This window comes from Nicrophorus vespilloides, unplaced genomic scaffold (genome assembly GCF_001412225.1).
Source record: "Nicrophorus vespilloides isolate i.1.1-1 unplaced genomic scaffold, Nicve_v1.0, whole genome shotgun sequence".
Classification (NCBI taxonomy): domain Eukaryota; kingdom Metazoa; phylum Arthropoda; class Insecta; order Coleoptera; family Silphidae; genus Nicrophorus; species Nicrophorus vespilloides.
Genome location: NW_017096548.1, coordinates 62,114 through 77,510, shown reverse-complemented (window position 1 = coordinate 77,510; position 15,397 = coordinate 62,114). Strand labels below are relative to the sequence as shown.

At 32.7% G+C, this 15,397-nt stretch overlaps 1 protein-coding gene across 1 annotated transcript in view; it reads left to right on the top strand.

The window, feature by feature from the left end:
- The first annotated feature begins 2,513 nt into the window (after positions 1–2,513).
- Positions 2,514–15,397, top strand: part of LOC108557381 (homeobox protein goosecoid) — a 16,655-nt gene continuing 3,771 nt past the window's right edge. Inside the window, exons 1-2 of the mRNA XM_017913874.1 lie at positions 2,514–2,975; positions 6,173–6,447. Coding sequence (XP_017769363.1) covers positions 2,648–2,975; positions 6,173–6,447 — 603 coding nt within the window. The 5' untranslated portion in view covers positions 2,514–2,647. The remainder of the gene's footprint in view (positions 2,976–6,172; positions 6,448–15,397) is intronic.

The following is a 15,397-nucleotide window of genomic DNA, read 5'->3' as shown; positions in this document are numbered from 1 at the left end:
GAAAACCTAAAACATCCTTAAAGAGAACCATAAACGATATGAATATAAGAAGTTGTAACACCAATCAATAGCTTAGTTATTGACATTATTGATAAACGATCATAATCGGAAGTAAAAATATAGAAATAAAGAGATTTAACAGATTATTTAACATGAGTTAAAAAGTTGTTTTAATAAAAATGTTTAAGTATGAACAATAACAATGATATTCAATAAAATACATCATAACTTAATTAAATTTGATTTCATAGACATCTTTCATCCTAATTATGTTTATATTCATAATTAATATTTTTTTGTTATAACAAACAAATTTCTTTCATTTAAATCTTAGTTTTTCTACCGAAATATAAACGTTTATGAGTTAAATGAGAAACAGAATAATTTTACTTTAATTGTTGTTTTTTAATATTTTTTTACGATGTAATTTCCAAACATAAATCTGTTCTTGATATATCAGGGGTATACAAATATCGGTGGCAATCGTAAGCCCGACAACCGAAATACCGTCAATCAAATTCCCGACGTTAGAAATTTCGACTGTATCAGAATCCCAACAACCATAATCCCGACAACCATAATCCCGACAAATATAATCCCGACTATATCAAATTTCCAACTGTATCAAAATCCCGACTATATCGACATAATCTCTGGTTGTCGAGATTTTGAGATAGTCGTGATTTAGAACGTCGGGATTTCGATACAGTTGGAAATTTGATATAGTCGGGATATCGATAGACGGTATTTCGGTTGTCGGGCTTGCGATATAGACCCTACAAATATATACCAATTAATTGTGTAAATAAATTGTCAATTTTCAACGAAATTCAATGTTTTTCTTTGATTTCTTTTGGGATTTGAATGAGTATTTCTATAAAATAATTTGTATATGTTAACAAAAAATCTCTTTTTAAGATTTCAAATAATAAATATCTTTATTTCACGAGAATATACATTTAATAATAATAATCAATGATAAATATTTTATTGCGTTAAAAATTTCACTTATATAAGAAAAACGCAAATTATATAATTATGTAAATTATTTCGTAGTTGCATTTTTTTTTTCTACTTGAAATTATGAAAAATTAGCTGATTTTATTCTAATTGGATAAAACGTCTTTTTTTTTATTTAACATGTTAAGGACGGCACAAATCGGTTTGCCTGCAACGAGAAAAATTTTCGTGGACTCCTATGGACTGAGTGAAAAGTAAAATATCTTACGTCAATTATAAACTTAAACTTTTCTTATACATTTTTTAATTTAAAACAATTGAAAAAATGTCATATGTCTTTAAATAATTAGCATTAGACGAAAAAATTGTAGTAAATTGCTTTTTAATTTTAAAACAATAATAACAAAAAATAAAACTAAATTGAATTGCTGCAAAGGGCAAAATTAAATTAATTTTGTGCGACTTTCCATGGACGAGAGGTTATTTATGTTTTTGAATCTATTTTTTTTTTGCAATTTTCGCATTATAAAATTGCGTTTTTATAAAAGGCCCAATGTAAATAGTATTTCATATTTAGAATCTTATTTAAAAGAAAAGTAGAAGATTTAATATTTTGAGTTTAGTGGTCTGTGAGGTCAAAAAGATTGGGGAGCGCTGAGTTAGATCATTTCAATACTTGAATCTGGTTTCGACATGTAAAGGGTAGAAAAAAATGGAAATCTAATGATTATCTAAATAGATGATCGATTCAAAACTGCTATTTGATTCCTATAAGTATTTGAAATGCGTAAATTTATTCGGAAAGTAATTGGACTTCGAGTGCGGCCCTTTGTGTTCGAAAAGTTGATTGCGGGATTACATTTCTGCGGCCCATTGTAGAGAGTTATCTGGAGGCGGCAATAACGAGATAACAAACAAAAAAAAAGAAAAGGCGGCGGCGTTCTGTTGTAGGCCGAGTGCGGCGTGTTATTGACTTTGACGTGGAGCGGCTTTGTTATTATGCGTTTCGCAATTAGGGAAGCGCAAATTGAATTCGTTTCCGGAACCATCAACCAACCAACCAAAACCAAAACCACCCCTCTGTATAAGAAGCAAGTCGATTAAAAGCACAACCCTTAATATAATATGGTGAGATGATGATGTTGATGGTGAGGACGGCGATGATGATGATGATAATAATATCATAATAAACGCGTCAGTTGCAGAGATCGGATTTCAAGTGAGGGGGGTGAGTTGGAAGCGAGAGAGGATGGTGTTTTTGGGGCGGTCGAGGGGTTGCTCTGCGATTGGTGGAGAGGCGCGGCCAATGGGGCGCGCATCCTCGGCCGTGCCCACTTCTTGTCTCGTGTGTACGGCCCTACGTGTGTCCTCCGATGCATTCCTCATCTTCATCATTGCGATTATGTTCGTCGGGTGCTGCCGTCCCTTCAGTTCTTGTTGTTATTGTTGTTGTTCTTCTCATTGTTGTTGTTGTTGTTTTATGTGACCCAGAGTGCGTACTTAACTGAAGCTTAATACTTACTATATTTATATATAAATATATAAACGGACAATCTTCGCGCGGAAGGAACTTTTTGTTTGTAATCTATTAAACACGCTGTCCACGCTGGCCGCCGTCAAACAGGAAACGGAATTGGATTGGGACGGGGAATATCCGGAGGAGGCGTACAGCGAGGAAGATTTTAAGATGGTGGAGACGTCTTCGCAGTCGACGAGTCCGAGGGATGCTAGTCACAACGGTGCACCGGGAGGCGGTGCTGTAGGTGGCGGTGGAGAACGCTTCGGACCGCACTTCCTCGGCCTCCTAGGTGAAGGTTTCAAGCCCGTCTTCAAACCGCGAGCCACGACAACGGCTCCCTCGAACTCGCTCTTCACCATTGACAGCATCTTGGCACCTACCAGACCCAAAATCGCCACCCCCCAGAGACCCATCCTCCACCCTCCGACCCTACATCTGGGACACATCGCTGCCGCCGCTTCCGCCGGCTTCGGCACAACGAGCGCAGACTTCTTAGGTAAATCGATAGATTTTTTTTTGAACATTACAAACTAAAAGGGTTTTAAAAATCCCCACGAGACTTTCTTGCAGAAAATTCTTTTACTTTTTTTTTTGATAATTCCGCAGGGGGCTTAAACTGCTGAAAAAAAAGCCGCCGCCGCGACGCCTCGTCAGGTCGGATGTAGCTGCTGCTGTTGCGGCTTTTTTTTTCTCTCCTCTCTTGTTTCACGGCCCCCTTCGTTTTCCTCGCGGGTATTAAAGAATAATATTATTATTTTATTTTGCCTCGTGCCCTGCGGCCACTTCGAAAACTTTGTTTTTCAGTTTTGAATAAACAAATCTCTTGTTCTCCTCCACCATATTTTTCTCTCTCTTCCTCTACTTCTTTTTCTTCTGATTGATTTCAATATTAGATTTGAATGAACTCGATAGTTCGCAAGATACACAACATCGATCGTTTCCGTCGGCTGCAAATGTTATAAGTAATTCATTAATACCAATACGAAAGTTGCAGGCAAATACGAATTTTCCAACAAACTATTACTTTTTTGAGTCAGAAGTATCGATTTATTTACAATTAAATAATTCATACATCAAATTGCAATTACTCTGTGTTAAGTAATTGAATAATACTAATTAAATGTGCAGAATTTACTCACCTTTTTTCAATTAAAATAAAGTAATAGAAATGCATTAATTTACAATTTCATTGCATTAATATTAAAATTATAGTAATAGGTGTTAATTACTTCAATTATATTTGCTTCAATCATTAAAACTTCAAATTTTAAATACACTTACAGATTGCAACAAATAATTCATTAATACTAATCAAACTTACAGAATTTTGTAATTTTAGTATCAATGAATTAATTTTGAAAACCCGATTTTTCAGTAAACTTTTTTAATTTGTTTTGACACAGTAATTGAGTAATACTAAAATACTATATTTTATTCAATATTATTCAAACTAAAGTACAGAAATACCTCGCATAGTGCGGCTTCGATCATTCCGAATTCTTTATAGTTCGGTTTGAAAATTCTGAAACATACTAAATTTTAATTGAGCAAAGTAATTTTTTTATACATAAACGATCAGTTTTATCCCTTAATACAGTCAAATCTCACATTGTGCGGTTTATATTTGTATGTTTTTAATTGTTTGATTAGTCCGGTTTCAAATAGTCCAGGATATAGGCGATTACCCGCGCTAAGCGGGGTATTGCTGTATTTTGTTATTTAGCACTTTGGTACAATTCATTCAACTTCAAGTACATTATTCTCTTCTTTTCATCCATTGAATGTGTCTTTATATTTCCATGCAGAGCGTTTCCGACGGCTCCACCAGAAGATATGCTAAGTCGGTCACCCCCCAGGGAGATTTCGTCTCCTTTCTAGAGTTTTATTTTTAATTCCGGAAAGCAAAAAAAAATGTATATATATGTATATAAATATCGTAGAAGAAGTTAAGCCTGCGTGAATTTTCACCTCATCACACACGAGGATTTTGCGAGGATTGTGTTGCAGGCGAGCAAAATCATGCATATTCTTAAATCTCCCCATTGTGTGTTTGTATGTAAGAGGGTATATGTACTAGTGAGTGCAAGGAAGAGGGAAGGAGGCATAAGTGCGGCGGCTGATTTGAAAGCGGGGCCCACACCCCACAACCAAAGTGTGAAATACCAAATACCACACACATGCAGTATCAGCAAAAATTTTAACAAAAGATCTAAAATTTTGTAGAAGATTTGAAGATTTTTATTTTAAGATTTAGTGAAACAATGTGTGTGTGACAAGATATCATTTGAATAGGTGATATAGCCTTTCAAATTAAGATTTGCTATAATCTATTATTAATATTATTTAAGTGAAAGAATCATATGAAAAATAAATAAAAGTAGATAAATAATTACAAATTAATTAAAGACGTGTTGGTTTTAGTGAAGTAATAATAATGAAGTTTTCAACTAGAAAGATTTTTTTCTCTATTTACTTTAAAAATAAGAAATTAGTTAATAATATGTACAGGTATGATATTGTAATTGAGTTGTATTTGAAGTATTGGTATTATGGGAGGATTATTTGGATTACAACTGATCGTTTTTTTTTTCAGGTAGTTTTAAAATCTTACATGAAAAACTTTTTTTTTCACTAGAAACTTCGGTTTCTTGTAATTTATTTGAAATGAATACTTGACTACAAAACAATATAATACGATTACATAAGGATTATAGAAAAAAAATGTTAGTAAAAGTAATGTCGCATTTGCAGAGTTATTCAGTTATGAAAAAAAAGCATGAAAAAACTGTGAACTGTCTTTGTTTGCATCATAAAACTATTATATTAAAACCATTTGAAGCATTGCCATTAGATTAATTTTCATGTACTTGTGATGATAATTGATGTACGATATTACAAAGACAAATATTGTTTTATGTTGTTACGCAACTAGAGTAATGTTAAAATGCTGAAATGCCAAATCATTTACACTTTGACACTTTACTGATTAACACAAAAAATGTGGATGAAATAAATATAAAAATTACTTAACAAAAGTCAAGCCAAATGTATGGTTGATATTACTTGGATGGGTGATAGTAAATATTTGTACGTAACATGATATTTGACAAAAGACAATGAAAATAAAAATATTGTTTTACGCAGTTACGTTTACGTCAAAATAGTCAAATGTTAAAATCATTTACATTTATGTACTTGGTGTCAAAATCGATTGTGGATATTACTTGGATTACTAAAGATTTGCACTTAACATGATAATTGTCATAAGACAATAGAAATAGTGTTTTACATAGTTATGCAACTAGTCAAAATAGTGAAATGTCATTTTTTTTATATTTGACACTTTATTAGTGGTTGATATGTACCGAATGGGCGGTGGCACATTACAAAAGTAAAGCAAAATCTATGGTGGATATTACTTGGATGGGTGATGGGTGTTTTACGTAGTTACACAACTAGGCTAATGTCAAAATAGTGAAATGTCAAAACGTTTGAAACTTTTTGTGTCTAAGCAAAATAATGGTTGTAAAAAGTTAAACACAATGTATCTACTTAGATGGGCGATGGTAAAGTTCTGGAACACTAATAATTCTAAACTTATTTCACTCTTATACAATGCGTATTTCTGTGATAATGTATGGTTTATACTGTAAATTGTTAATATTAATATTTACTGATTTTTGTGTTGTATAGCAATGGCGTACCCTGGTTTGTATCCTGGATATGTTCACGCTTTGGCGGCAGCTTCTCAAGCGGCTTCGATGTCCGGTGGTGGCCATCCCCATCATCACCATCATCATCACCACGCGCAGCATCAGCCTCCAAAGCGAAAACGTCGTCATCGCACCATCTTCAGCGAGGAGCAGCTCGAACAGCTCGAGGCCACCTTCGAACAGACGCATTACCCCGACGTCGTCCTCAGGGAGCAACTCGCGTTGAAAGTCGATCTAAAGGAGGAAAGGGTGGAGGTAAGAAAATAACTTTTTTTTCACATACCGTTTATATTGAAAATTAACCATTTTCCAAAGATGTGGAGAGTTTGGGGGGGGGTCGAGAGTAAAAACTTGCATCCGTCCATTCGAGCGGATAATTTGAAAACTCATTGGCTCATTAGCGCCGGCAAACTTTTATTATTATATGGGGAAAACGGGGTGGTCGGGCGGTGCGAGGGTTGCGCGTTCGGTTAATTACAATTTCAGATTGGATCTTTTGGAGGAAGAGGAAGAGATGAAAAGCGGTTTTTCTTTCTCCCTCCTTCAGCCGAGGAAAAAGCAACCCTCTCGTTTTCTACCCCATCCTTCCTTGCTTCCAGCGAAGGAAAAGCGGTGGGCGACGTTTTAATTACGCCAATTAAGTGTTCCGGAGGCAAAATTGAGCAAAATTAATTCTTCCTGTGCAGCGCGAGAACAAAAAGCGCGCGCGATGAAAAAAACACCGTTTTACGCTTTAATTTCCATCCTATTAATATCGAGTTTCCTTTCTTTTACAACGTTTTTTTTTGTCTCGTTTCACTGCAATAATGAAATCTCGTAACATTTCATTTAACAGCCCACTTTCAACTTTTGCTCGCTTCGCAATACCTGACAAATTTATACAGGATAATTTGATTTTCTGTTACATAATGATTTCAATCCATCAATTTGTAACATACATCTCTTTATATAATAATTACGAAAACGTTGCCCCACGTTAGTTACCAATTATGCATAAGCTCGTTAAATCAGTTCAGGGTAATTGCAAATTTTGAACTAAAAGCTCCTATTGATTGAAACATGCAACACCTGGAAAAACATAATTATTTATTATATAATGCAAAAGAATACAATTTATTGAAACATAAATAAATACAAAAAATATAACGTATTTCTATAACGTAATGTTACATAATTAATTTTCAGAAACATTTCTCTCTGGTTATAAAACGAAATTTCTTACTTAAATAGAAAATCATTGTAACAAATTATTCGGCGATAAATTTATATAACTACTTTAAAGAGTTTAACTGAATTTAATTTAACAAAATACAGCTGTTCTAATTACAGACTTAAACATCAATTAACTTCCTAAATACAAAAAAAAACGCATAATTTCGTTATTCGTTAATTATATTTCTTTTTAAGGTATATAAATCAAACAAAAATATAAAAGCGTAAAAAAACTGTACCTTTTGAGCCAGTTTATTTTCAACATTGTAAAAAACATATTCCTCGTTTTGTATGGTAAATGTAATATAAATCTAATATTTTTTAATAAAAAATGTTTTTTTTTTAAATTTTAATTAAACATTTTTTAATGTCGATTATAAATTTGTTTACGTGAAAATGGATACAATTACACAATTATTTTTACTAATTATGTTTATTAAAATAATAAAATTAATATAATTTCTGATTGTGCGTTGAATTTTTCATTATGTAGAAATATTATAATACATTATTGAAAATTAAATTCGTGCAATTGAATGATATTTCTCGCTGCAAATAGAAAATGAAAATAATTGTCGTTGCTTTATTTTCATTGAGAATTAAGTTTAAAAATAAATGTAAATTGAGACACATTTTACCAATTTCTATTCAAAACGTAAACATTGACACTTTTAATAATGAGAGCATGTTAAAGTTGTTTATTTACAATGGAGATTGTAACATTTCCATTTTACTGCGTTAAATGAAAAAAGTAAATGGAAATTACAAACGTTTTGAGATTGAAAAGGAAAAAAAAGTTAATAAAGAAGATTTCGTTTTTAATTCATTAGGACTATCTCGATTTGTCCTTTGCGTTGATGCGTTTCATCATCATCATCAATTATCCCTTAGTATTTAACTAACAGCACCAAATAAAAAAAGGGAGTAGAAGGGAAGGTCGCATTAAAACGAAGCTTTGTAATAATGGCATAGCTGGGATTAAGCGGACGGTGAAAACAAGGGGGGGATAGCAAAAGAGAAACAGAGTTTGTGTGTGGGAGTGTTACATAATGGATGATGAAAACGGGTGCCAATTAATTTGGATTTGATTTTGTAGTTGGGGAAGATGTCAAAGGTGTGCGAACAATGTGTCAAATGTGTGTCGATTGCGTTCGACGCGATGCGGAGGGGGATGGTGTGGAGGTTGTTTCATACGGCTGTTGGGGCGGTTTGTGCGATGCACCTTGGCCCTACCTCCCCCCCTTTGATCCGGCCCTCTGGGGCGAAACAACGCTAATTCCAATTTGTCCCTTTTCTCTTCGGTCTCCGGTCGCGCAGAAGCGCATAATTTCCCATACAACGATACAAACGTACATATCGAATCGCTCTGTCGGAAAATAATTCCAATTTCGACATACACAAAACTCGTTTCCTCTGACTATTCCTTCTGCGTTTTCTTGCCATTTTTCATTTTATCGAATCAAATAGCTGCATCGATTTTATTCCAATCTGATTCTCCTCGCGGTTTAACGGGGCTTCCTTTTTCTCTCTCTCTCTCGAGCACGCAGTGTGAGACACTTCATCCCCCTAACTGCACACACACACACGCACATCCATTATGCTATTATAATATGTCAAATAAAACGATTTCGAATTTGTACGGCCTCCACTTCCTCTGGCTTACAAGATCTACATAATGAAAACAATTAAGTGAAGCCGGACCAGTAGAACCAATTTCAATATTCTCCAACAACAGTAATAATAATAACAAAAAAAAACACATCAAGGGATGATACCTAAAGCACTAAGTAAACATTATTTGTGTCCCACTGATTTACTTAAAAGTACGCTATACATATATCGCGTAGTGTGCACAAATAAAAAAATATAATTATAAAAATATAAGATATTTTGTAATAATTGTAACATTAGTTATAGCGTCAATCAAAGATGATAAAAAAATAATTTTACTAATAATTTATACTATGACTATATTTATTTAAAATCGTTAAACTAATCAAATAATTTTTTTTGGTTTTAAACCAGCGTTTCTCAACATTTTTGAGAAGTTGTTTTGTAACCGTTTGTTTACATTATTTTGACACTTTCACGTAAAGTGACAGCTGTCATTTCGCGACTCATAAAATATTTAACGCAACCCAATGTTGAGAACCGCTGGCATTTGCCTAAAATAATAGCATTCAAATATGTAGCTAAATGTAGCACAATACATAATAACATATAATTATACTTATTTATTAATTTATAAAAATATAAAATATTTTGTAACAATTGTAATAAGAGCCAAAATACATGATTTTATGGTTTTATTTTTAATAATTTATACTATCAATCATTACTATATTTATTTAAAATCGTTAAACTATTCAAATATATAAATAATAATTTGCAAAAAAAAGAAACTATTTGTCCAACAACGGTCTAGACCAGCATTTCTCAACCTTTTTGAGACGCAACATATTTTTGTGTAGTTGTTTTGCAACCGTTTGTTTACATACATTATTTTGACACTTTCACGTAAAGTGACAGCTGTCATTTTGCAATCCGTTAAAAATTTAACGTAACCCAATGTTCGTTTGCTGTTCTTACGTAAAGTGACAGCTGTCATTTCGCGACTCACAAAATATTAAACACAACCCAATGTTGAGAGCATTTAAATATATAGCTAAATGTAGCTCAGTACAAAATTACACATTAATATAGAAGTGTGTAGTACTCAATTTCCAAATTTTCCCTAAATAAGATTTAATAAGCTATTTGTCTACTGAAAAACTATTTTTCTAACAAATTTATACAAAAAAATATGTAAATTATGTTTGAAACACTTTCATAATTACTAATTGAAAGTTTTGTAACTTGTCAATTATTGATTTATATTTTTGCTTCAACGAAATAGTGAATAAATACTAAATTTGGATAATTTGACTTAACTGTTTTAAATGATACTTTAATTTATTGTACGATTCTAATGACTAAAATTTACATATTAATTGTAAAGGTTATTTTTTCGGCAAAGTTGGTGTTTTTATATGATATACAAATTCAATATTAGTAATATTATTTAATACCATGTTATTTCGGACCATAAGACACATCTTTTTACATCGTCCTTTAAATTTGATCAAGAAAAAAACGGTATATTACTGAAATATAATTACATGACAATATCATTTTATTGTATGTTTTTAAATGATTGGATAAAAATAAATATTGATGATGTAGTATGGAAAGAAGGAACCGATTTCAGCATAATATTTATTTGTTTGGGGGATTTAGCGACGGTCTAAGTATAATGGCGAAACGTAAATAATGGTTGATGCGGGGGTGGCGGTGGTTTGTACGTGGGGGAGATTTTTCGGGTGCATCGAGTGGTCCGGATTCCAGACTCTCTGGGTGGTTTTGAGAATGTGTCAGCTATTTTTATTTTCCTTTTGTATGGGAAGTTTTCTATCGAGTGTCCACTCGGAGTAGTTTACACAATGCAAAAGGGAAGGGAGGGCAGCAACGATACGTTGGACTTTTGGGCGCAAACAAAAATAAAACGAGGAAGGGACACAGACGGAAGGACAAATACGTCCTTTTCACTTGCGTGCGTGCGAGGGAGTGAGAGAAAGTGAGTGAGTGAGGTAGGACAATATTTAAGGACATAATTGTTATTAGCTCCCGTCGTCGCTCCCACTTGAATTATTCATAATGTACACATGCACACGGCCCACGACACTCGAAAAGAACTCTCTCGCTCTCGTAAGCCTCCTAATCCCCAACAAATAACGGACTTGCAAGTTCAAATTACCAACGGCAAAATAAGAAGTGAAAATAAAAATACAAATAAATAGTGGTGGAACGAAGGTGGACGGACGAAGGCACGAAGAAGTGAAAATAAACAAGCCATTATTTGACTCTTAAACAGAATATGACACATGGCTCAGTAAATAGCAAATACCACCGACCTAACTCCTGTATTCAGCACTTTAACAACACTTTCTCTTGCTCATAATCAAACAATCATTGATATACTTGAATTATTAGTAATACTCAAATTTTACATCCTGTAAACGTCAGATTAAATATTAAACACAGCTTATTCGAAGTCTGCAATCTCATATAAACTATAAAGTTTCATAAGTTATTTGTTATGTTAGAAGCAGTTTATAGGCAACTTTAACAAAAAAGTAGATATTATATTTATATTATATATATATTTAGCAAATATTGCCTTAAATTTTAATATTTATTCAATATTTTATTTGAATTTGATATTTTCTACAAACTTAACTGGGTATAGACCTGCAGCAGTTAACTTCTAGTTTTGTATTATTCTATGAAAATGTTTGATTTTGTCTTTTTTTTATATTGTTGCAATAAATATTATTAATCTTAATTAACCAATTTTTAAATTATATTTGATACAAACATTAATTCTAACAATTTTTGGAAGATTTTTTTTTTAATAGATACTTTACAAATATTTATTATTTCTAATTCTATTTAAGTAAAATCTTCTTCTATAAAATAGTATTCTAGTGTTTGTTTTTACCTGGCTCTGGTATTAGAGTTTAGGTTAGAAGATGAGCTATAGACAAATAGAAAATCAGAAATTGTAAAGTCACGTTTTTTAAAGTTTGTGTCCAAATGGTCAATATTTTCAGTCCTCAAACAAAAAAGAATTTCTAAACTGTTTTTATTTGTACGAATGATATTATAAATCTTAAATCTTCAAAAAAATAACTATTTTGTTATAATATAAATATTTTCAATGAAACGTTTAAAATATTTAGCTTACGTTAACATTTATATTGCTGCTGATTTTTCATTCATTAAAGCTTTGGGAATATAACTAAGATTTTTTTAAATCTGTTTCTTTCTTACATAATTTTTTGTTGATAAAATATTAAATTACAATCGTTATTATTTGGAATATAAATTATACTTATACAATGGAACCTCGCCCTAACGAGCATTTCGCTTAACGAGCGAAATGAATGTAAGAAAAATGACTCGCTTAACAAGTGACGTTTCGCATAACGAGTGATGATGTTAAGAGAAGTCACGTATTTCACACCTGTATTTTTGAATATGTTTCACTATACGAGTAAAAATAAGGAAATTTTGGAACGGATTAAACTTGTTAAGCGAGATACATATACATTTTTACTGCATTCAAGAAAATTAGTTAAATTTAAAACATATTTGGTAATTCGTCTATTAAGTAATTAGTAAAATTCTAACTAAATAGTTCAAGTCACACATTAAATAACTAACAATGTTATTAATGTTATTATAAGATAACAACGTTTGGTTTACGTACATAACACGTACTGAATTTTCCGTACTCTAATGGGATGGTGAATGCAAGTATACTTTGCCGGCATCGTATGCTTTCTTAATGTTCAAAGCACGTACATTTTGCAACGTTACCTAAATAACATACATATTTTTCTTTTTATTCATACGAACGAACTTAATGTTCACACAAACGTACACATACGATGCAGATTTTTCTAAATAAAAAACAAATATATAAAAAATATAGCAAAACTTGTAATGTTGTTTATTTATTCTTTAAAAAAGTTTCACAATTTCGACCTTTTATTATGATATAATATATACTTATTATATACTATGCATAAATAGTTCATAAATAAATAAGCGATCTGTTAAATTTAATTTATCGTTTAATACCGCCGCTCTGAATATAACCGGTGTTATTTCAGTGCGTATTTCCACTTCGGAGGCGGATTGAATGGGAAGGAAAGTGGAAATTTACAAATGGAGAAGATGTTGTATTTTCTTTGTGCATTAGAGCTTATTGAGAGCGCGCGTGGGCGTCTTCTCCTTCGGAACCGAATGATATTTTAAAGGGGGAGGGGGTTGGGTTTTGCGAGGATAGGAATGCCTTCGATTCCTGCGGGGAGCGGCCGGATCGGCCCGCGTCTCCACCACCTTTACCCTCCGCTCCGCCCGACTCTGAGATGGAAGACTGTGAAAACACACGCTCCATTTGCTAAACTAACTAAACTGCTTTGCTTCTATTTATGTTGTGGGGGACCGTGGGGCCGTAGCCACCCCTGGCCGCCGCTCCCCCGCACGCTCAATGATTTTTCATGCTCGTATAAATATATCAATGCAGGCAGCGGTAGACACCGGCCGACCTATCCCTATAAAACCCACCCTGTATGCCCTTCCCTTTCTTTTGCGGTCCCCAGCTTCCCTCGTTACCAATTTGAATACCGCTCACACTCTGCCTTCTATAGACCTCAATGCAAACAGAACGCACGTCCCCCTCGCTCACTCAAATTATGTCACATCACACCAATTACGCGCAGCGGGGATCTCCACACTTTAATTGACTCAAATCAAAACAAATTAATTGAGTTTGTAACACTATGAACTCTATTAGTTAAAAGGTTTTCCACCTAAATTTCAATGGACAATGAAACATTAATTTTATTATACTTTGTATAATATAGACTTAATCGAAATTACCATTACATTATTTTAAAATGAAAAATTTAACTAGAAACATCTACCTTTTCTTAATAATCGGATAGTCCGTGTAATCGGTTTGAAACCGGACAAATAGAGGAACTAATACCGCTATAAACCGCACAAAAGAGACTTGACTTTATAAAGGTCAAAAAAGTTATGAAGTTCTGAAATTTAAACAGTGAACAGAAATGATTTAAAAAAACATAATCTTTTTGTATAATGATTCAAATTACAGTAAATATTTACTAAATTTGTATATGTTTGCCAAATCAAATTTTGAAATTTAATTGCCACCGGTATTGTAAACTTTGTTTACTCTGTGTAATTTCGATAAATGTTTGAATTCACTAATTAATAACAATAATTATTTATAAAAATAAATATATGTATATATAAAAAAAACGAAATAAAGTGATAAATATGTCAATTTAATTAATTATTTGTGAGTTTTAATGGCAACAAAAATGTAATGACATTAATTATTTAAAAATTAAATGAAATTGTTTAGGTAGTATAAAATAAATTTTGATACACTAAACATTACATTCAATAAAAAACCAATAAAAATATGAAGACACAAAAATTAGAAATATTTTAACTATCAACTGATAAAAAATGAGTGAAATTATGCTATAAAATTGAATTAAAATAATTAAAATTTGAATGAGAAAAATTTGTATTTTTCGTTTTTAACAAGTGTGTGAACATCTCTTAAGCAACATTGATGTAATATGAAAAGGGTCAAATGTTGAGTAGTTAAAATGATGATGTCGTTTAAATTGAGACGTTTGACTTTCGATACGTAAAAAATGCGAATTGACGTGCCCGATCCATTCGTGCACGCTCTCATGTAAACGTATCCTTTGTCAAATATGTGCTCGTCACGTGGACATAATGTACATACACACATGTATTATGTAACGTTGGCGACGGAGGGCGGGTCGTGGAGACGACAAACGACGCGCTGAGCGAAAGAAAGTCATAAAGCGGAATGTAATAATATATAATATGTTTGCTGTTTTTCATTCCTGGACTCCATATAATACATGTATGCCTTTTGCAATATTGAGGATAACAACGAATATGATTAAAAAAAACATAAGGGATGAGAGAGAATGAGATGAGAGTGAAAAGCTGGAAGGCGGCGAAAACAATTGTAGACTCTTAGGGATGATGTTTAAACACATACTCGAGGGGGTTGTAATTGAGATGGAATCCTCGAGATCCCCGGAACCAAACCCCGAAGGCATCTCACCCATGTCGTGGATTCTTTCAATTTTCGCACACATTCGTATATATCACATGTTTCATCAAATTCCACTTTAAGCCGAAAGCGGCGGAAAATGAAAAATACAATTGAAATGAGCATATTCCAATTTTTTTTTGTGCGTGCTTATTTATTTATTTTTCTTTCACTGTTTTATTTTTATTACCTCCACCCTCCAGCATTGCGAGAAGCTTAATACCAATGGGGATTTTATTGTTGCACGTTTATTTTTCTCCT